We start from the raw sequence: 22,884 nt of genomic DNA, 5'->3' as shown, positions 1-22,884 counted from the left end.
GTGGCGGCCTTACCTATTAAGACATGGGAAGAAGACAGTAAACGTATCCCATCAGTACCAGTGGTAGTTCTGAGGGTCTTATACTCCACACATTAACCTGTCTTTTCTCTTTACAGATGCTGACTGACTTGCGGTGTATTTCCGGCATGTTGTCCTTTATTTCAGTGCCAGTCAAAGTATTGCAAATCCATGTTCACCCCACTATAAATAAAACAGAGCGGTAGTATTGACCAGCCTTGTGCTTTGCTATTATTTTGAGGAGGTGAGACGGCGCCGAAGAGAAATGAAATATTTCTAGGGGAAGAATGAAGTGCCTTGGTCTTTGCCGTTTCAGGTGATAGCCCAGTCGGTGTTGTTCATGTGTATGAACACGGCCGGGATATTTATCAGTTACCTGGCAGACCGAGCTCAGCGCCAGGCGTTCCTGGAAACCAGGAGATGTATAGAAGCCAGACTGCGGCTGGAAACAGAGAATCAGAGACAGGTGAGGGCGGAATCAACGACACAGGCGTAACTGGCTTGGCCTCTTGACCACAAAATATAATCTTAACACAATGTCTAATAAATATACTTAAAAAGTGTGCAAGTGGAAAAAATAATAAAGTAAATGTCATTTGCTACAAAAAGATCAAATTTATATTTTAAGCACTATGATATCAATAACTAGTGCTTTAAATTTTGCTGGAGAAACAGAAGGAATTCTGAGTCTATAATTTGCAGAATTAACCACCAGTGATGAATAATTCCAGTTGTATTTGAAAAGAGATCATAGATATAGACCATAGTAAAGGATCAGCAGACACTAACCCTGTGTAATAACGAAAACTACCTCGATTTTCTATTCAGTATTTGTGCAACACGATTAACGAACTGAAGCTCCGAAAACCTGGTAGATTCAATAATTTCACAATGATTAAGATCTAAAGCTACCTGTCAGGGTATGAACACTATTACAATATCCTTTATGATCAGGTTAAAGTTTTGTTTGGTGGCGCTCGTCAGCAGTAAATCAAATTGCGAGTTAATGTTGGTATAACAGATTTTTGTGTACTTCTGGCTAATTTTAATCATCCCCACCGACATTTTGGAAACCAAACGACACCGAATAGTTTTCAATAAAACTAGCATACGCTAGGGATCTTATCTATGACGTACTGAATATGACATCTGTAAATGCCAGATTTGATTTTAGTTTCACAATTACTAATTTAAGATTACTTCTGCAATTAGCATTTAAACGATTATTACAGAAATACAGTTGACTAATTTAATTATTAACTATTATTCAGTATTTATTTCAGTAAGTTCATGATTTTTCACCACTCAAATGTATATTGTACATGCAATCACTGCTTCTTGATTTACCTTGTCTTCTCTCCTAATTTTTTCAATATTACTCGTGTTCTGTGCAGTGGTCCTTAGACCGTTATCATGGTTTCACAAAAAAATATAAGGAAGCTGCTTTGTTTCTGAGTTTAATAAACAAGGTTCCTTTAGTAGGGTCTAGTATTCGGCAAGCAGTTGTCACACTGACCTCTACCATTCAGAATGGAATCTTCCTTGCTGTTGTTACAAAGTTATTACAATCATCCAGTTTCTTCTCGAATCACCTCCAAATAGTTATGAAGAAACCAAAAATAGATCTAAATCTTTATTCCAGCTGTTGCAAGAGAGATGACTGAACCCCTCTCCCTTTACTTGGTGGGTGTTCTCAAACAAGTTGCTTCTGCAACTCATTGTACAATAATTTTGTATCAATCAAGCTACCGTAAAAACACTTGGGAACAGACTGTTTATTCTGTTACAATAGTAATTCCAGATATCAGTTATTCTTACTGAGCTCTGACTCCGGGATCCCTAAGCTGGTGTGTACATATCACTGAGGTGGTGCTTAAGATATATGCGAAATTCAGCCTTTCATTTGACCATTTGGAAATATTGTCACTTTAAAGATAAATCTTCTGAATTTGGAGTCTGGCAAATCAAGATCCTGAATGTGTAGATGCTGTTTGACTATAGCCATATGCCACTAGCAATAGGTTTGCATGTCTACTTCTTCAGTAGTAAATTGTTGTTTACTTTAATAGGGTAGCACTTCAAGCATGTGGAATGGATCCATTAAGTTTAATACCACTTATTCAGTAAATACGATATGTCAGTGATGTATTAAACTTCCTGGAAACATTTAAATAAATATTTTGCAGTGTAAAAGAAATATAAAAGGAAACCTGTTTTTAAAGTGATGCTGGAACAGAATGTAACGCTGCTTATGTTGACAAGTGTAGTGTCACAAATAGTTGACATTTTGTTCTTTCTAAGGTTCAAACTCTCTTTCAAAGCATCATTTTGTGCTTTTCAGAACAAAATGACTGATGCATTGAGAGAATAGAAACTTTCACAGCCTGCTGGTGGTGTCTTGATATGGTGCCCACCAGGGATTACATGCTGTACGTGTGCATGCATTCTGTGTGGTGACAATACAATGGAAGCAGGAGTTAATGAGCACATTATTTTGGGATCGCATCCCTAAAGCTGTTTCCCTAATTCTATGCTCCCATTTATTACATTCTACCTCCTCCCTACACATCAGGAGAAAATATACATGGCGGGATTGTGATCACTTCTAATCAACAGACAGTTATTCTGTGTTTTGCAAAGCTCCATTAAAACATATCCCTGTCCAAATAATAATAACCAACCTGCTTTTGTAAAAAAAAATTATTTTTGGACACTTTTTTTACCCCTGTCCAGTAACATGTACAGAGTAAATAGGCAAACTTCTTCCAGGCTTCTGCTGATGGCAGCTTTTCAAAGGTGCATGTGTGGGGCTCAAATATGAAATGTGCTTCACTTCTTGCAGGAACTTGTCCTGTGTGGAATTGTAATTGCAATATCTCCTGAAACTCTGCCAGTGTGTGGGAGTCCTGTACCATCACATGTGACAAAAATGCAGGGGGAGGATTGTTTTTTTTTGGAGATGAGATTCCTATTTTATTTTGTTTAAATATCAGATACCAGAGACTTTCATCATATCAGTTTCAGCTTGATTCAAAGCTAGGTTCCAATGGTGAAGAGATAATGGGACATAAATTAGAACTTTGGGGTATAAATTAGAACATTAGGGTATCAATTCATTATGGGCAATAGTGCAAAATGGGCAATAGTGAATCAGGAGCCCATTTTGCACTCCGTACGATTTTCATTTGCACTGAAGTCAGTCACAGAACACAGAATGGTTACAACATAGAAGGAGGCCATTCAGCCCATCCAGCCCATGCTGGCTCTTTGTAAGAGCAATCCAGTTAGTCCCATTTCCCCCGCTCTTTCCCCGTAGCCCTGCAAATTTTTTCTCTTCAAGTATTTATTCAATTCCTTTTTGAAAGCCACGATTGAATCTACTTCCACCACCTTTTCAGGCAGCATAACTACTTGCTGTGTAAAAAAGTTTTTCCTCATGTCGCCTTTGGTTCTTTTGCCAATCACCTTAAATCTGTGTCCTTTGTTTCTCGACCCTTCTGCCAATGGGAACAGTTTCTCTTTATTTACTTTATCTAAACCCTTCATGATTTTGAACACTTCTATCAAATCTCCTCTTAACCTTCTCTGCTCTTAGGAGAACAACCCCAGCTTCTCCAGTCTATCCATGTAACTGAAGTCCCTCATCTCTGGAACCATTCGAGTAAAGCTTTTCTGCACCCTCTCTAAGGCCTTCACATCCTTCCTAAAATGTGGTGCCCAGAATTAGACACAATGGGCTTGATTTTACCACCCGCTATCAGGTGCGTTCTCGGCGGGGGGGCCCCGAAAATCGGGGAATCCCGGAGCGGGACCGGATCCCCTCTCGAACCCGCCCACTTCCGGGTTCCCCACGGACACGCCGGCATGCGTGCGCAGACCCCGCAGGTGGGAATCCCGCAGGCAATTAAAGCCAGCGGGATGCCACTTGTAAGTATTTATCTTGCTCGTTCAGGTCGTTTACAGGCCTGATTCAGCTGTTTTATTAGGAAGGGTGGGATTTTACCTTGAACTGAGACTGTTTCCCATACTGGGGGAAACACTCTCACTTCAAATGGACGTGTTGCAGCCAGCAGCCTGTGGCAGCTGCCAAGGTGCATTCCACAGGTTGGGGGGGGGGGAGACCCTTCACCAACGCAGGAGGCCACTCCGTCACATAGGGCAACGCTTGCCCTCCACCACCCTCCTCCTAGCAAGAAGATTCACCGACGTGGAACCGCAACCCTCAGACCTACACCTTCCAGATGGGGGTCGCCTTGACCTCCTCGGAGGACGAACAGCATCACCAGCCTCAGCAGCCTCGCAGGCCACACCGTCCGCCTCAGACACGTGGAGCCCCACAACATGGTGCTGTGGCACATCCACCTGCAGAGCAGGAGGGAGGGCAACCGCAGAGAGAGATGCATCGCAGGAGGCACTACCCTCGGCACAGGGTCTACAGACCGAGGCTCAGCTTCCTGGACCTCTCCGAGGAGCAGTGCATACGGAGGCTCAGAGTCAGTCGCCAGGTAGTCGCCGACATCTGCAGCCTCCTTAATGACGAGCTGCTCCCGGATGGACCAAGCAGCATCTTCTTACCCGTCGCCGTCAAAGTCACCACTGCCCTCAACTTCTTCGCCTCCAGATCCTTCCAGGGTGCCACCGGGGACATCACCGGGGTCTGTCAGTCGTCTGCACACAAGTGCATAAGGCAGGTTACCGATGGGTTGTTCCACAGGGCCTCGCACTACATCAACTTTGCCATGGATGACCGCAGCCAGATGGAGAGGGCGGTTGGATTCCATGCTGTGGCTGGCTTCCCACGGGTGCAGGGTGTAATCGATTGCACCCACATAGCAATACGGGCACCTCCACATGAGCCAGGACTGTTCATCAACAGGAAGGGGTATCACTCCATGAACGCCCAGCTCATCTGTGACCACCGCCAGAGATTCCTACACGTGTGCGCCAGATACCCCGGCAGCTGCCACGATGCCTTCGTCCTCAGGGAGTCCACCATCCCGCCCCTCTTCCACTCACCCAACACCGGCAACGGCTGGCTCCTCGGCGACAAGGGATATCCCCTGCACTCTGAGGAACCCCATCACCGAGCCGCAGCGTCGATATAATGACAGCCACATTGCTACCAGGTCTACAATTGAGCAGGCTATAGGGGTGCTCAAGATGCGCTTCAGGTGCCTTGATCGTTCTGGGGGAGCGCTCCAATACGCGCCACTCAGAGTGGGACGAATTATAGTTGTCTGCTGTGCCCTGCACAACATGGCACAACAGAGAGGGGTGCCGCTGGAGGAGGCCCCATGCACATCTGCCACCCATATGGAGGATGATGATGATGAGGAGGAGGAGGAGCAAGAGGAGGAGGAAGGACCCATGGGCCGAACATCGGCTCACCTGGATGCTCGTCAGGCCAGGGAGGCACTCATATGTCAACGGTTCTCCTAATATCAGACTGTCTGAGGCGTCCAGACCTCATCACGTGCACAGACGAGGGGCCATACCAGCCCCCTCCACAGAAGAGTGGTGCCATTACTCCTGCACCCACTGTAGTGTGACCCAATGGGTGGGACCAGGTGTTCGTCGTCATGATGAGCCCCACGAAAGGGACCTATTGCACAAGCCGCTCAAGAATGGACAAGAGGTGGCAGTAGTGGTGAGAACAATTGTGTTTATTGTGTATGTGCAGTAAACGACTATAAATAAAAACATAACAAATTGTCATACACCCTGGTGCATTCCCTTTGTGTTCATAACACCCTAGCCTTACGTTTGCGGGAACCCCTACGTGGTGCTACCCCTAGGCCCACATCACTCCTTCCACCCTGCTGGACGGCAGTTTGGATGACCTGTGTGACACCTTGCAAGGTCACCTCTAATGTATCTGTCAGCCTGTTTATGGCGGCAGAATGTTGCTCACCCTGAATCCGAACAGCCGTTGTCAGGGCCTGGATGGACTCAATGTTGAGCTGTGCGTGACGCTCGAGGGAGGCTAGCCTTTCCTCCACCGCAGACGTTCCCGCACCTACCCGCGACACTATCTCGCGGATACCCTCCTGTACCTGTGCCACCATTGCCCTCATGCAGGAGTTGGACTCCTCCATCACCTGCGCGATTGTGGAGAGTGCGCGTGGCACCTATTCCAGTACCTCGGCAATGTGCTGGTGCCCCTCGACGACTCTCCTTTTGACTAGTGGCCCCCTGGGTTCAGCATCTGGGTCCGGCTGAGCAGAGCCTGGAGAAGAGTGCTCCCACCGACGCGGACCCTCCGCGGCTGCCCCTGCCACCAGGGTCTGCTCATGCTCACATGTGCGCGGTGACTCACCATGTGCAATCCCAACTAATTGAGGAGGGGGACCCACGAGGTGTGTTTATCTGCGCTGGTGGATGCTTGGCTCATATGTGACGATGGACCCTCAGAGACCGGCATGTCCTCTGAGGAATCGCCCTCCACAGACACGGCGCTCGCAGACGGCCCTGCAAGAGCACAAAGGGCAATATCAGGCATGTGGACAAATGTTGAGGTGCGGCAGATGCCAAGTGATGCTAAGATCATTCGCGATCATGAGTGCTGAGTGTCAGCTTTCCGTTACCGGACGTTTCTGCAGCCCAAGCCTCGCCATCCGCCACGGACAGGCAATGCAGCGTGTGGCTGATCTCCAAGGCGTCCAGCTCTGCGTGCGTTAGAACCACCTCATGTGGCGGGCCCCCTCCGGTGCGTGCCCTTTCCCGGGCGTTCTTGCATCTCTTCTCCTGTCAAGGCAAAACACAGATGCGTGATTGAGTGATGATTGCATTGTGAGACGCTTCAAGCATTGGTGTGGGTGGGTTGAGCGTGTGGGAGATGGATGGGAGGATGCGTGTGCCACATGCCCATCCCATTGTATGGGGATTGGGGTGTGTGGTAGTGTTCGAATGGGGACAGGGACGGTGGGTACGTGCAGGCACGGTGAGGATGATAGTTGAGTGGCTGTGAGGATTGATGCGGGAGCGCTGTGGTGGCAGTGCAGAAGGGGTTGTGAGGTGTTTGAGGTGATGTGGAAGACGGAGTGTGGGAGAATGCGTTAGTGTACTCACTTTGCCGGACCTAGTGAGATCATTGAATCTCTTGCGACACTGGATCCATGTTCTTGTGGTGTTGCCCCTGCTGCTAACCTCCGCGGCCACCTCCGCCCATGCCTTCCTGGTGGCGGAGGCAGGGCACTTCCTTCCATCGCTGGGGAACAACGTCTCCCTCCTCCTCCTTACCCCGTCCAGCAGCAGCTGGAGTGAGTCGTCAGAAAATCGTGGGGCAGCCTTACCCCTGGGGTGCTCCATGGTGTGCTACTTCTTGTTTGCAGCAGGAGGAGCATTGGTGGACTGCCCCTTTAAATAGAGCTCCACCATCACTCAGACGTCACTGCGCTGCGCAGGCCGCCGGCGCGCAGCTGAGCAGCGGAAAACCCGTAACCACAGGTAAATGACTTCAATTATCCTGTGATCGCGCAGGGGACGCACTCATTTCACCGATAGCCCCCCCCGCCGGGAACCTGCAGGCCTGCTAACATCGGGCCCAATATTCCTGTTGTGGCCAATCCAATGTTTTGTAAAGGTTCAACATAACTTCCTTGCTTTTGTATTCTGTGCCCCTATTTATAAAGCCCAGGATCCCATATGCTTTTTTAACCACTTTCTCAACCTGTCCTGCCACCCTCAAAGATTTGTGCACATATATGCCCAGGTCTCTCTGTTCCTGCACCCCCTTTAGAGTTGTGCCCTTTAGTTTATATTGCCTCTCCTCGTTCGTCCTGCCAAAATATATCACTTCGCACTTCTCTGTGTTAAATTTCATCTGCCATGAGTCTGTCCATTCCACCAGCCTGTCCATATCCTCTTGAAGTCTATCACTATCCTCCTCACCGTTTACTACACTTCCAAGTTTTGTGTCATCTGCAAATTTTGACATTGTGCCCTTTACACCCAAGTCCAAGTCATTAATATATGTCAAAAAAAGCAGTGGTCCCAGTACTGACCCCTGGGGAACACCACTGTATTCCTTCCTCCAGTTGAAAAACAACCTTTTACCACCACTCTTGGTTTCCTTTCACTTAGCCAATTTTGTATCCGTGCTGATACTGCTCCTTTTACTCATGGGCTTCAATTTTGCTGACAAGCCTATTATGTGGCACTTTATCAAATGCCTTTTGAAAGTCCATATACACAATATCAACCACATTGCCCTCATCAATCCTCTCAGTTACCTCATCAAAAAACTCTATCAAGTTAGTTAAACACGATTGAAAAAGAAAATCGTGTGGTATGCAAAACAGGCTGTGATTTACTATTACCCCTTTTGCCCTATCACCCAAGACACATTTACACCCTAATGTTCTGATGCATGTGTCACCCAGTCCCTCAACACCCCCCCACAAATCATTTTGGTTCTGACATCAATATTTATTCAAACTGATTAAAAAAATTGTCCATTCTATGAATTGTTGGGAGGGTGACAGTCTGGAGCATTACTCAAAGATTGATATTTTCAATTACAAACTAATGAAAAAAGATGATATGCTGATATTCATTCACCATTAACGTTTGCAGATAGAATCAAACTATCTGTAATTTGTGAAGGTCACATAAAAGGATATCTGTTAACATTTTGTTGCTGAAGAAGTAAATTCACTGAAATATATATGTAGCTCTTGATAAGAACATGACAGAATAGAAATATATATATATATATATATATATTATGCTCACTTATCCTTCTCTCCAATCACGCCAGATGCAAATGCATCACATAAGGTACATCATCACAACTATCAGGGTTAATGAGGCCTTCTGCTGAGTTTATTTTGTCTTCAATTAAAATTGCAAAGATATGTAAGGATAAGAATTCTACATTTTTATGAGAGGTACAACTCAGCTTTGCTTCTCATTTAATCTATAATACAGCAAGAATTATTTAGCTGAGATACTATCAATACTGTCCTTACTTTGAAATGCAAATTCATGTGCATGTTGGTGTATTAAGAACATTATTAATGGAAAACTAAATTTCAGTGGCGAATCCGTTCCTTTTGTTATATTATTTAATAACCTTTTCATTTAGATGTTGTGAATGTTCCTCATCTATTTCTTATTTCTCTGTTCAAAGTATTCTGTGCTCTCTTATTTAGACTGCCAAAATTTGCATTACATCTCTTTTTATTTTTCTTGAGAAAGTGGCAACACTGCTGACTTGCAGCTTAGACAGTATTACAGTATTTTCCTTTAGCAATAAAACTCCTAATCAGGGGGAGGGGAACGACAGTGCTGATTCACATAGGAACTATGAGGCCTACAATGTATCATCCACCCATAGTTCTTGATAGGTACATAACAGAATAGAGATCTAGGTGGCCTAAATGGGTGAAAAAAGCATTCTAACCAGAGATATACAGAACAGCTGATAAATACTCACAGTAATCACATCAAAAGCTAAGTACAGTAAGGCTTAACTTTACCACCGGGCTAAGAGCTCCATGAGCCCTAGGATGCACATTCATGACCTTGCTCTTCACACTGTGGGAGTAATTTTGACTTTGGGCAATAGTGTATAACGGTGATATTGATTCAGCCCCGTGTTATACATCTCTCCCGCTTTTCATTTTCACTGAAGTCAAAATTGGGAGTGATGTATAAAGGGCGGCTGAATCGATATCGTCCATTTTACATAATTACCCAAAGTCAAAATACCCCCTCCCCGTGAGTTTCTAATCTTGGCCATGTTGTCAGAAGAAAACACGATGAGTAAGAAAACTTTGGGCAACAGCGTATAATGGATGATATGGAATTGCTGCCCATTATACACCCCACTTGATTTTCTCTTCCACTGACTTTAATGGAAAGAAAAATCAGGCGTGGCGTACAGCAGGCGACTAATTCCATATCCCCAGTGTTACACCATCATCCAAAGTTACATTGGAAGTCAAGTGCTTCCCCATAAAGAGGGAGAACAAATCACCCTAGATTACAATCATAAGAGCATTTCTGTCCTCTCTGCTGGGAAATACATAGGTCTGGGATGCCAAAAGAGAGGGAGAGAATCAAACATATTTTCAAAATATGGGGGATTTAAAAAGAGGTCAATCATTACACTGATTATTTTTACAAGAATAAGTAGTATTGAGTAGAAGAAAAGCAGAATTTCAATCATTGTGTGAAAGTTGAAGAAAAGATATGTTAGGTTTTTCAGCCAGAATTAGTACTCTTGAGGAGGGTGGAGAAGGATAGTTGTGGATGTATTTACATATTAAATACATTTGTTCCAAATCTAAAGAATCCTCTGTGAATATATTGCCTATAATTGCTAATGATATCCACGTGTGTTTTGTGTGCTTGTTTTACATCATTAAGGAGAGGCTGGTTCTTTCAGTTTTGCCACGGTTTGTTGTATTGGAGATGATTAATGACATGTCCAATGTGGAAGATGAACATTTACAGCACCAGTTTCATAAAATCTACATACATCGCTATGAAAATGTGAGGTAAGAAATCTATTAGCTATTAGAAGCTTTGTTTGATTTTAAAAAATCTTTCTCAAAGAGATCAAGTCTTCCAGCCAGGATCATAACCAACAGTCTTTCTTTATTTTCTGTTTTAAAATGATCCAGCATATTAGTGACAAAGGAGTTAAAGTGCATTGAAAATGGTCTGACTCTTTTAATATCTGACTGTCATGTTAGTGAGGCTTGCATGACCCTTTAGATTCTAGACTTGCTTAAACAGTTAGTAAAGTAGGGCTGTCAACATTGATGGCTGGCAGTGTGGAGTGGAAATGGTTGTCCCTTGTCCTCAAGATTTTAATTATGCAATCCATGATAAAGAGTACAGTCCCAAATATCTGCTCTCCCAGCTGCGTGTTCACAGCAGTAGAGATAGAAAGATCCAGAAATAAGGGAGGGGCAAGTTTTGAAATGGACCTCCAATAGAACTAAAAAGCAGCCTGGTGGTAACAAAATGTGAATAAAATAACTCAAACTGACTGCATTAAGCTTTGAAATGTAGCTATCCTATTTACCGAACAAAGAAATATTAATACAATATTTTCCATATTTTATTTAGCATTCTCTTTGCAGACGTGAAAGGTTTTACCAACCTCTCTACAACCCTGTCTGCGCAGGAACTGGTGAGGATGTTGAATGAACTGTTTGCGCGATTTGATCGACTTGCGCATGTAAGTTGAATTAAGCATTGAAGCAGTGGGTAGACTCTACAACTGAATTGGATATGTAAAATCTGGTGCTACACTCAGTTCAAAAAGAATCTTGAGGGTTTAAGTCCATCATTGTGTCTTGCCAAATGCAATAAACTAAATTCTGATTATTGTTTAAACACAGGTATCTTTCATTTTTATTGTTTTTGTCTTCATTTTGTTACAACATTCTCTTAATTGATGGATATTTTCAAATGATAGATGCTGTGAAAGTTTCATTAATTGTGCTGCTTTCTAAATTCACTGAACATACCTCTGTTGCTTTTTGGCAATACACAACTCACTGCGACAATTAAATGTAACAAGGAAGTCATGGTCCACAATGTGCTTGGGCTTAATGCACACATTTGATAGAAATGAAAAGTTCCATTTACTAATAAAGTTAGAAAAAAGCTGATGAGCTCTTATTTATCATTTCACAGCTTGAGAATAAAGAATATGGGGGCAATTTCCAACCGCCAGCTGCCCGTTTCTCATCTAAAAAAAGATGGCTGGCTGTTGAAAATTGGGGGAGCACCTTGGCTGCCTCATTGATGTCCAAGGCCCGCCTGATGCAATTTTCAGGTGGGTCTGTAAATGGGCGAGCAACCTACCTGCCCATTTGAAACAGGTGTAAGGCTGCTTAAATAAGTAAATTAGAGCCCTACACTGATTGTAGGACCCTGATTGCAATTTTCAGGTACAAATGAGCATAGAGTACACCGTACACATTCCACCTATTTGTACCAAGTGTAGGGTGGCCTTAGCAGCAGTCCTTAAAGGAAGGTCATTTAGAAAACTGCTGGAAATTTTTTTATTTTTATGGGGCCAGGAAGAGCAGGAGCGATCTTCCTGGGCCCACAGAAAAACTCCAGCCTACTGCCAGACTGTTCCCCGGAATCAACTTATTCCCCCCCCCCCCCCCCCCCACCTTCAGACCGGACCTGCTGTCTGGCTAATAGTGGGAGCCGGCCGATTTCCCTTTCTCCCCAAATATGGTTCTGGTTCCCAACTCCAGCTTTGGGCAGGCAGCATGGCCACTCCTCCGACTTCACGGCAGCTTTGGATGGAGGTTAAATTCCTCCACCCAGCCACCCCCCCCCCCTCACCCCGCAACATATGTCCAAATGTTTAATATATATTGGACATATCTCTTTAAGAGATGAAAAGAAAAATAATGAATGCTGGAAATCAAACAAAAATAGAAAATGCTGAAAATACACAGTGGGTTAGTCAACACCTGAAAGGGAAAGACCGATAAACATTTTGAACATAACTTTTATGCCCACCATGCTGATGTGTATTACCAGAATTTTCTGTTTTTGTTTCTATTTTATACTATTGATGGCCTTATAAATTCTCACATTTTAGTATTTTGGGATATAATGCAACAATTATAGTGTGGATCTCAAAGGATTAATAAGATGCAATGAAAATTACTTTTGCAGAGGAAGGGAATGTGAGCATCAAAATCTGAATTCATCAAGTGTATGTGTATCTTAGGATATTAATATCTGAATATCAAGTATTTTTAGCTCAGTGTTAACACTTTTACCTCTCCGTTCAAGCCTCACAGTAAGATTTGAGCATGTAATCTAGCTTGACACTTCAATGCAGTACAGAGGGAGTACTGTATTTTCAGAGATGCTGGCCCTGATATTTACAGGAAGGTGGGGAGGGAGTGGGGGAGTGTGGTTGTAGGGGAGAAACCCAGATATCCCAGGAATGTGGAAGTCCTACCAAATTTAACAGCAGGACCTCATTAGCATTTTTTAATTCCGTTTCTTGCCTGGCCGCCAGCTTTTGATGTGATTACTGTAAGTATTTATCAGTAGAGGGCCGCAGCCAGGGACCGTTGGGGATGGTCGCCAGCAATCAGAAAAGATCAGGGCAGAAGAGGCACTCAGAGCATGGCAATCGGGAGGGAGGGAGAGATAGCGGGTTGGGGGAGGTCATCTGATTGCGGCAGCAAGGAGAGGCCGTGTTCGGCAGAAGATTTGCTTGAGGGGGGAGCACTCCTTCTCCTCCTGGCTCACAAGCAGTGCTATAAAAAGCACTTAACTGCTTGATCTGGCTGCTCCCGTCTCCATTTAGCTGTCCGGTTACCCCAGCCCTGGGAAACCTGGCCGGCCAGCGTTAAATTTAGATCAGGCTTCCAGCTGTACTGTGGGAGCCTGATTTAAATATTATAATGAGGTGTCCCGCCTCTCGATTTGGGACACTGGCACGGCACGCTGCCGTAAAAATGGCGCCAGGCAGATACGTGGCGGGTTTGGGTCGCGTTATGCAATTTTAAATTCTTAACCCCCCCTCCCGCACCCCCAACTCACTCCCGCCTGTCATGGGAGGGTGGTTAATATCGACTCCACTGTCTTTCAGATGAGACATTAAACCCATCTGCCTGCTCAGTTGCACATAAAATAACTCATGGCACTATTCAAAGAAGAGCAGGGGATTTCTCCCAGTGTCCTGGCCAAAATTTATCTATCAACCAACATTACCAAAATCAGTGTACCTCTTATTGACATCATTACTGTTTGTGAGTCCTTGCTGTGAGAAAATTGCTGGCATGTTTGCCTACTTAACAAGAGTAATTACACTTCAAAAGCAAGTCATTGGCTGCGAAGTGCTTTGGAACATCCTGAGGACAGAAAAGACTCAATAAAAATGCAACATCTTTCTTTCTATGTGACATGTGTGTACTTTAGAGCATCAATACCTGATTACGTGAGGTGTTTGTGAGGTCTTGGCAAGCCTCCCACCTTTCACCCTCCATAAACTTCAGTTCATCCAAAACTCTGCTGCCCGTATCCAAGTCCCATTCATCCATCACCCATGTGCTCGCTGACCAACATTGGCTCCCGGTCCGGTAACGCCTCAAATTTAAAATTGTGTTCAAATTCCTCCAAGGCCTCACCCCTCCCTATCTCTGTAACCTCTTCCAGCCATACATCCCTCTGATATTTCTGCCCTCCTCCAATTCTGCCCTCTTGCGCATTCCCGATTTCCATTGTCCTACCATTGGGGCCATGCCTTCAGCTACCTAGACCCTAAGTTCTGGAATTCCCTCTCTAAACCTCTCCGCCTCTCTACCTCACTCTCCTTCTTTAAAATGCTCCTTAAAACCTACCTCCACATATCCTAATATCTCTTTATGTGGCTCGGTGTTAAATTTTGTTTGATTACGCTCCTGTTAAGTGCCTTGGGAGCTATATAAATGTAAGTTGTTGTTGTGGTTTGGGGCATTGGCTGATGGAGTATGTGTGTCTTTAGATTGATGCTAAGTGGTTTCAAATGCTCATTGATTTAAAAATAGCAGCATAACTCAGTAAGATCCAATCCTACTCCGGAATACACTAAAATGAAGTGGTGCGAGACACCCTCAGGAAGGCCATCTCATATCGCTTGGCTTGGCAGAATTTATTGTGAAACTGTGTTCAAAAAGTGCTTAGACAATCCATTGGACTTCCTGGGCACTTTCTAAACTAACTGCAGAGTCTTTTGACTGTTATGAGAAAGTGAATGCTTCTGCCTGCATTCTCAACACATGCCAAGGATGAACCTTTGTACCTGCATGATAGCAGAAGCGTGCAGAGTTCTCTTATGGTGAGTAGAATATAATTCACAGCCCACGGTATAACACGGTATAACACTTGCAGCTATGCTTTGCTATACAGCCACTGGTCTCAACTCAGTAATGTATTTTAACTGCAGCCTTAAAACAACAATTCCTGCCTGGCCTCATGAGATCTGGGAACAGTCTCATTATTTTAGTAGTTGGTGTCAATTCTCTAACCATTTTTGACAACACAGCAATTGTCTCCCTGTTCAAGGACAACATAGAAAAATCATTAAATGATTATATAATATTAAAGTATCTGTCAAAATGTCAGCACGTCCTTTCATCTACCTATTAGCACATATGCCACCAGTCTATCTTATGTAGATAGGTTATTATGATTCTGTAACATATGGCTTTAATTTAGTCCCTGAATATAGCTGTATGTACAATGTATTGTACAGATGCTCCATAAGGTCAAATTTCTTGACTTTTGGTATTGTTTGTTATTCAAATATATTTTTGATATTGTTTCAGCACTGCTATTTATCATTTTCATAAATGACTTAGAGACAGACATCAGTTCAAAGTTGTCTAAGTTTGAGAATGACACCAAAATAAAAACAGCGGCAAATAATAAGAATCACCATGCACAAAATCAGAAAGATGCTGGGTTTATGGACAGAAAAATGACAAATGCATTTAATGTAGGTAAATGTAAAGTGGTAAGATCTGGCAAAAAAAGGAGATATGGAATACATACTTAGTGGGAATGTCATGGAGGGATCAGATCCAGAAAGGGATCTCAGAATATTCACCAACATCATCAACCCAGTATTCCCAGGTTGTAAAGAAAGCAAACAGAATGTTTGGCTGTATAGCAAAGGATGTAACATTTAAATCGAAGCAGCCTATTTTAAAATGCTATGTTTCCTTGGTGAGACTGTATCTTGAGTATTGGGTGGAACTTTCAGCGATGATGGCATGTAAAACGGGCGATATCAGATCAGCTACGCGATTCTCTTCATCGACTGCAATGGAAAGCAAAATCGGGCGGGGTGTATAGCAGGCGGCTGATCTGATATCGCCCATTTTACGCCCCTGCCGAAGTTGAAAGTTCCTTCAATTGTGTCCACTCTTGCGCCCCTACTTCAAAAGTGATATTCATGGTTTTTTTTTATTCGTTCACGGGATGTGGGCGTCGCTGGCAAGGCCGGCATTTATTGCCCATCCCTAATTGCCCTTGAGAAGGTGGTGGTGAGCCGCCTTCTTGAATCGCTGCAGTCCGTGTGGTGACGGTTCTCCCACAGTGCTGTTAGGAAGGGAGTTCCAGGATTTTGACCCAGCGACAATGAAGGAACGGCAATATATTTCCAAGTCGGGATGGTGTGTGACTTGGAGGGGAACGTGCAGGTGGTGTTGTTCCCATGCGCCTGCTGCCCTTGTCCTTCTAGGTGGTAGAGGTCGCGGGTTTGGGAGGTGCTGTCGAAGAAGCCTTGGCGAGTTGCTGCAGTGCATCCTGTGGATGGTGCACACTGCAGCCACTGTGCGCCGGTGGTGAAGGGAGTGAATGTTTAGGGTGGTGGATGGGGTGCCAATCAAGCGGGCTGCTTTATCTTGGATGGTGTCGAGCTTCTTGAGTGTTGTTGGAGCTGCACTCATCCAGGCAAGTGGAGAGTATTCCATCACACTCCTGACTTGTGCCTTGTAGATGGTGGAAAGGCTTTGGGGAGTCAGGAGGTGAGTCACTCGCCGCAGAATACCCAGCCTCTGACCTGCTCTCGTAGCCACAGTATTTATATGGCTGGTCCAGTTAAGTTTCTGGTCAATGGTGACCCCAAGGATGTTGATGGTGGGGGATTCGGCGATGGTAATGCCGTTGAATGTCATGGGGAGGTGGTTAGACTCTCTCTTGTTGGAGATGGTCATTGCCTGGCACTTACCTGGCGCGAATGTTACTTGCCACTTATGAGCCCAAGCCTGGATGTTGTCCAGGTCTTGCTGCATGCGGGCTCGGACTGCTTCATTATCTGAGGGGTTGCGAATGGAACTGAACACTGTGCAGTCATCAGCGAACATCCCCATTTCTGACCTTATGATGGAGGGAAGGTCATTGATGAAGCAGCTGAAGATGGTTGGGCCTAGGACACTGCCCTGAGGAACTCCTGCAGCAATGCCCTGGGGCTGAGATGCTTGGCCTCCAACAACCACTACCATCTTCCTTTGTGCTAGGTATGACTCCAGCCACTGGAGAGTTTTCCCCCTGATTCCCATTGACTTCAATTTTACTAGGGCTCCTTGGTGCCACACTCGGTCAAATGCTGCCTTGATGTCAAGGGCAGTCACTCTCACCTCACCTCTGGAATTCAGCTCTTTTGTCCATGTTTGGACCAAGGCTGTAATGAGGTCTGGAGCCGAGTGGTCCTGGCGGAACCCAAACTGAGCGAGGACCACTCGGATTATTGGATAGGGTTCAGCAGAGGGTTGCAAGATTAATACCAGCACTTCAATGTCAGTACTTAGAGGGCTAAATTATATCAGTGTACCTGTTGATCATGGCCACCTAATAATCTGGAAGGACCTGTTTATGCAGCTCTTCACAACTTCAGTCACAGCCCTCTAATAATCAGAATTGACAATCAAAACAGCCAGGTGGATGACTTAAAAGACAAAGGACATGGCTATACTGTAACAATTGCTTTGAAAGATGATTAAAGCTAAGTTAATTTACATTACTTATTTGCTACTGGCATTTATAGTTGAACACTACAAAGTACATATTAATCAGTTGGAATTCATGCAAATACATTACAAAAGAAAATAGGCTGCTGGGAATTTGCAAACATAAAAACATATGAAAAAAAAGGATAGGTAAAGACCAGCTGGTCCACCAAACAAGTCCTATCTTATAATGGTGCAACTTCTTCAAACCATCCCCCTTATTGCCCTCCCCCTCTCCCCCACCCCACCCACCCCCCCCCACCGCCTCCAACACACAACCCGCATGCAATCTCCTGGAAAGACAAAAAAAACCAGAAAAACCTATTAGGCCAATCCAGGGAAAATCTCTGTGATATTCCTCTCTGACCTCTGAAGCTGATCAAATAGGTTCTTGGAGACTACAGTGACTATGTGACACGACCCCAGTGACCCACCTGCCTTCTATGTGTAGACATATTAGTCACTCTTAGGAACTCGCTCAGCTTCCTTCTGAATACTTGCTGTGAATCCACATTCACTACATGTGCTAGCAAATTATTCCAGAGGCCAATGACTCTGCAAAAATAAATACCTCCCAACATCAAACCTAGTTCTATGCTTTCATAACTTATATTTGTCCCCTGATCCTCCCTACCCCATCCAAATCAAATAGCATACCCTTTCATTGTTATCAAGACTTTACTCAAATCTCCCTGAAGTCAATGCTTTTCTAAAGTAAAAAGCTCAACTCTCTTCGACCATCCTAGTTATTGAGGGCCCTTAAAGTAGGTATCAATCTAATGGCTCTCCTATGAACCTTTCCCAATGCCTCTATATAACCCACCATATGAGAAGACCAAAACTGGACACAGTATTGTAGATGTGACCTGACCAAGACCTTGCAGAGAGAAAGGATAATATTTCTTGTTTTGTATTTCATTGTCCTGGCAAGACATCCAAATGCCCTATTTGCATTTACAATTGCTTTGTGGCACCAATCATGGCCCTTCAGTGACTCATGCTACCTACTACTACTACTTGCATTTATATAGCATACTTAATGTAGTAAAACGACCCAACGCACATCACAGGAGTGATACCAAACAAAATTTGACACCGAGCCACATAAGGAAATTTTAGGACAGATGACCCGCAAAAGCTTGATCAAAGAGGTAGGTTTTAAGGACCATCTTAAAGGAGGAGAGAGAGGTAGAGAGATTTAGGGAGGGAATTACAGAACTTAGGGCCTACACAGCTGAAGGCCCGTCCGCCAATGTTGCAGCGATTAAAATCGGGGATGCGCAAGAGGCAAGAATTGGAGGAGCGCAGAGATCTCGGAGGGTTGTATGGCTGGAGGAGGTTTCAGAGATAGGAAGGCGAGGCCATGGAGGGATTTGAAAACAAGGATGAGAATTTTAAAATCAAGGCATTCCCGGACCGGGAGCCAATGTAGGTCAGCGAGCTCAGGGGGGTGATGGGTGAATAGGACTTGGTACGAGTTAGGATACGGACAGCAGAGTTTTGGATGAGCACAAGTTTATGGAGGTTGGAAGATCGGAGGCCGGTCAGGAGAGCATTGGAATAGTAAAGTCTAGAGGTAACAAAGGCACGGATGAGGATTTTAGCAGCAGATGAGCTGAGGCAGGGGCGAAGATGGGCAATGTTACAGAGGTGGAAGTAGGCGGTCTTGTTGATGGAGCAGAAATGTGGTTGGAAGCTGATCTCAGGGTCAAATAGGACGCCAAGGTTGTGAATGGTCTAGTTCGGCCTCAATCAGTGGCCAGGGAGAGGGATGGAGTCAGTGGCTAGGGAATGGAGTTTGTGGCGGGGACCGAAGACAATGGCTTCGGTCTTCCCAATATTTAGTTGGAGGAAATTTTTGCTCATCCAGTACCGGACAAGCAGTGTGACAAATTAGAGACAGTGGAGGGGTCGAGGCAGGTGGTGGTGAGGTAGAGCTGGGCGTCGTCAGCATACATGTGGAACCTGACATTGTGTTTTCGGATGATGTCGCCGAGGAGCAGCATGTAGATGAGAAATAAGAGGGGGCCGAGGATAGATCCTTGGGGTACTCCAGAGGGAACTGTGCGGGAGTGGGAAGAGAAGCCATTGCAGGTGATTCTCTGGCTATGACTGGATAGATAAGAATGGAACCAGGCGAGTGCAGTCCCACCCAGCCGGACGATGGAGGAGAGGCCTTGGAGGAGGATGGTGTCGTCAACCGTATCTAATCCCTGGTCCTTTTCCTGTTCAGCAGCCTTGAACACCCAATCCTGCATGGTGTATATATGCTTGCTGTTATCCTTATCCAAGTTCATAACATTACATTTATCTATATTAAAAGACATCTGCCAGACATGAGCTCATTTCTACCAACTCATCTAGATTTGCCTGTAATCTATTTTAATCGTCTAAGGTCCTTACACCCACACATATCTTTCTCTCATCTGTGAACATGTGGATAGTTCCCCCAACGCCTTATTAATGAATATGGTGAACAGCAGGGAGCCTAACACCAATCCCTGTGGGACTCCATTAGTGACTGGTCCGCACACAGAACCACTACCATTAATAGTTACTTTCTATCTATGAGAATGCAACCAGTTCCTTACCAAACTCAAAATTTGCCTGCTAATCCCACAGAACTCAACTTACTTAGTAGCCGTTTGTGCAGCAATTAATCAAAGGCTTTTTAAAAATCTAGATACACAATGTCGACCGGATTTACAACATTCACCAGCTATGTGACTTCCTCAACACCTGTTGCCCAGGTGTTTCCCCCAGTCTCATACTGCATCAGGTTCACTACTAAAAACTAGGTCCAGTAACATTTTACCCTTAGTTTCCACCTAACATGTTGTGTAAGGAAACAATTCTTTATAATATCTACAAATCTTTCAGCCGATGGGCACGTAGCGAATTGGCAGCCTGTTTTACACCTTTTCCAGAAGCCATGCTGTGACTCTCTAATAACCCCTTCCCTGTCAAGGTATCTCTGTCAAGAGATGCAGCGTTTCTCTAGCAACTCCAGCAAATTGCCTCTAAATAAAGTCACACTAATGGGCTTATAATTTCCCGGTTCTGACTTATTGCCCTTTTGAAACATTGGCATCACATGGGCCTCTCTCCAGTCCATGGGAACAATCCCAGACCCCAGTGAGCTATTAAATATACGAGCAAGTGGTTCGCAGGACACAGCTTCCATTTCTTTGAACATCCTCGAGTGAATGCTGTCGGGGTCAGCCATCCAATTTATTTTGAAAAATCCAATTCTACCCAGGACCACATCCACATCTACTTTAATACATTCAATTACAGCATCAACTCTATTCAATATTATTGGTAACCCAGCATTACCTTCAGTAGTGAAGACTGATGCAAAGTAATCATTTAACATCTCTGCCAAAGTCTGGGAGTCCATCTGAATTTGTCCTGTGAAATTATTCAATGGCCTAATACAGTCCTTAATGGCTCTCTGACTGATATAATTGAAAAAGACCTTACTATTACTACCATACCTATCCATTATCCTCTTCGCCAACATCCTTCTGGCTGCTCTGATAGCAGTTTCCATTGCCCTCAGCTGAATTTGATACCTATCTCTGTTCTCCTGAGAGTTAATTTCCTTAAACCCTTGATTCATCATTGGACATGACCAGTTAGCCAATTCAGTTTTATTTTGCCATAGGCCTCTCTTTTAATCCTAGGCACTTGCATGGCTTCCTTCTGCCTAAGGATGATTCTAAAAGTATTCCATTTCTCTTCAGTCTTTCTTCAGTAGGACCACACAATGAATCTTACTCAGGTCGACTGCCTTCTTTGTAAATTTAGCCCTCTTGTAATCTGGCACTACCATTACAGTTTCAGCTGCCTTGGTTTGATTGATCAAATTAATTCTAATAATATTATGGTCACTGTTGCCCAGGTGTTTCCCCCAGTCTCATACTGCATCAGGTTCACTACTAAAAACTAGGTCCAGTAATATTTTACCCTTAGTTTCCACCTAACATGTTGTGTAAGGAAACAATTCTTTATAACATCTACAAATCTTTCAGCCGATGGGCACGTAGCAAATTGGCAGCCTGTTTTACACCGCAGCCCATTTTCTTTTCCTTTGACTTCACATGGACTGCCAATTTGCTCTGAGCCCATTTTGTGTTACTGGAAAAGACCAATTTCACCTCCAATATATTTTATAATGAAACTGACACATGTGTCTATCCCTCTGGAGAGGTAAAGCTAATTAGAATAGGTCAAACCCCTCAGAACTCAACAACTAGCTTAAAGAGTCATTTACATTGTATATTACCAGCGATCCATGCAATGGTATTTTCCAGGCAGAACGATACATTTTTATGGTTCTTGTGTCATTGTTTCACAGTGTTTAGCAAAAGGAAACACTTTACTTATTTAAATTTGAATGTAAATATATATTTCAATCCTTCATATGCAGCCCAGTAATTCTAGATAAAGTGTAATATTTAAAGGATGCTTGAGATTGCTTTTTTAAAGCGCCTGGAGTTTTTTCCCAGACCTCTAATCTCCTGAGTTGTGTAATCACTGAAGAGAATTTACTGTTTTCTGTTTTTTGCGTCAGTAAATATAATTGGCAAATGATTCTATAAATGTGAAAGTATGAAAATGTGTAACAATCTTCTCTTCACTGTAAATGTATTGCAAATGGCAGCTTTGATAAGTGTACCATAAGAGAAGGAATATTTTTTGTTTTACTGTGCATGCAAAAAGTTCCACCTGACACAATTATGTAGTATATTAATTAAAGTAATGCATTTTTAATAACATTTTAGGAGTACCACTGTCTTAGAATTAAGATCCTGGGAGACTGCTATTACTGTGTATCTGGACTCCCTGAGCCACGTCAAGACCATGCACACTGCTGTGTCGAAATGGGTCTTAACATGATCAAAACAATAAGGTAATTTAATTAACAAGTACGTCTCAACTCATTAAAAATCTAGCTTTAAGACAGTAAACTTATACAATGCACTTAAAGTTGTGTTTTTAATGATGATTATTACTGAAATGAATAAATCTACTAAATATGGATTTTTATTGGTGATTTCAATGGATTTCAGGTTTTCAACAGACTGAACATTAATTGAATATTTTGATTCATTATTTTTGTAATAATAAAAATGGTATGATGCACTGGTTAAATGTGCAGTCAACAATAACATCCTGAAAAAACCTTGTTCGTTCGGGTTGCGTTTTCCAGCCGGAGCCCGCCACTGGTGGATTTAGTGACAATTCCCCTTGTTAAATTATGCAAGAAACATTGACATACATTTTTATTACACAAATATAACAAGTTATAAAACATGAAACATCTGTTTTCTTCACCTTCTCATTTTGATATATGCAAGGTAGAGAAGGTTAA

General features: G+C 43.8%; 1 protein-coding gene across 2 annotated transcripts in view; it reads left to right on the top strand.

Annotated features, from left to right (window-relative positions):
- adcy8 (adenylate cyclase 8 (brain)) overlaps window positions 1-22,884 on the top strand; it is a 100,433-nt gene that overhangs the window by 3,116 nt on the left and 74,433 nt on the right. Inside the window, exons 2-5 of one of the 2 annotated variants that reach the window (XM_067979755.1) lie at window positions 335-484; window positions 10,390-10,520; window positions 11,098-11,209; window positions 22,295-22,422. In XM_067979755.1, coding sequence (XP_067835856.1) covers window positions 335-484; window positions 10,390-10,520; window positions 11,098-11,209; window positions 22,295-22,422 — 521 coding nt within the window. Of the gene's footprint in view, window positions 1-311; window positions 485-10,389; window positions 10,521-11,097; window positions 11,210-22,294; window positions 22,423-22,884 lie in introns of both variants that reach the window. The other variant, XM_067979756.1, reaches the window with a different exon arrangement.

The sequence above is a fragment of the Heptranchias perlo genome, chromosome 3 (genome assembly GCF_035084215.1).
Source record: "Heptranchias perlo isolate sHepPer1 chromosome 3, sHepPer1.hap1, whole genome shotgun sequence".
NCBI lineage: Eukaryota > Metazoa > Chordata > Chondrichthyes > Hexanchiformes > Hexanchidae > Heptranchias > Heptranchias perlo.
This window is presented reverse-complemented; position numbering and strand designations above follow the sequence as displayed.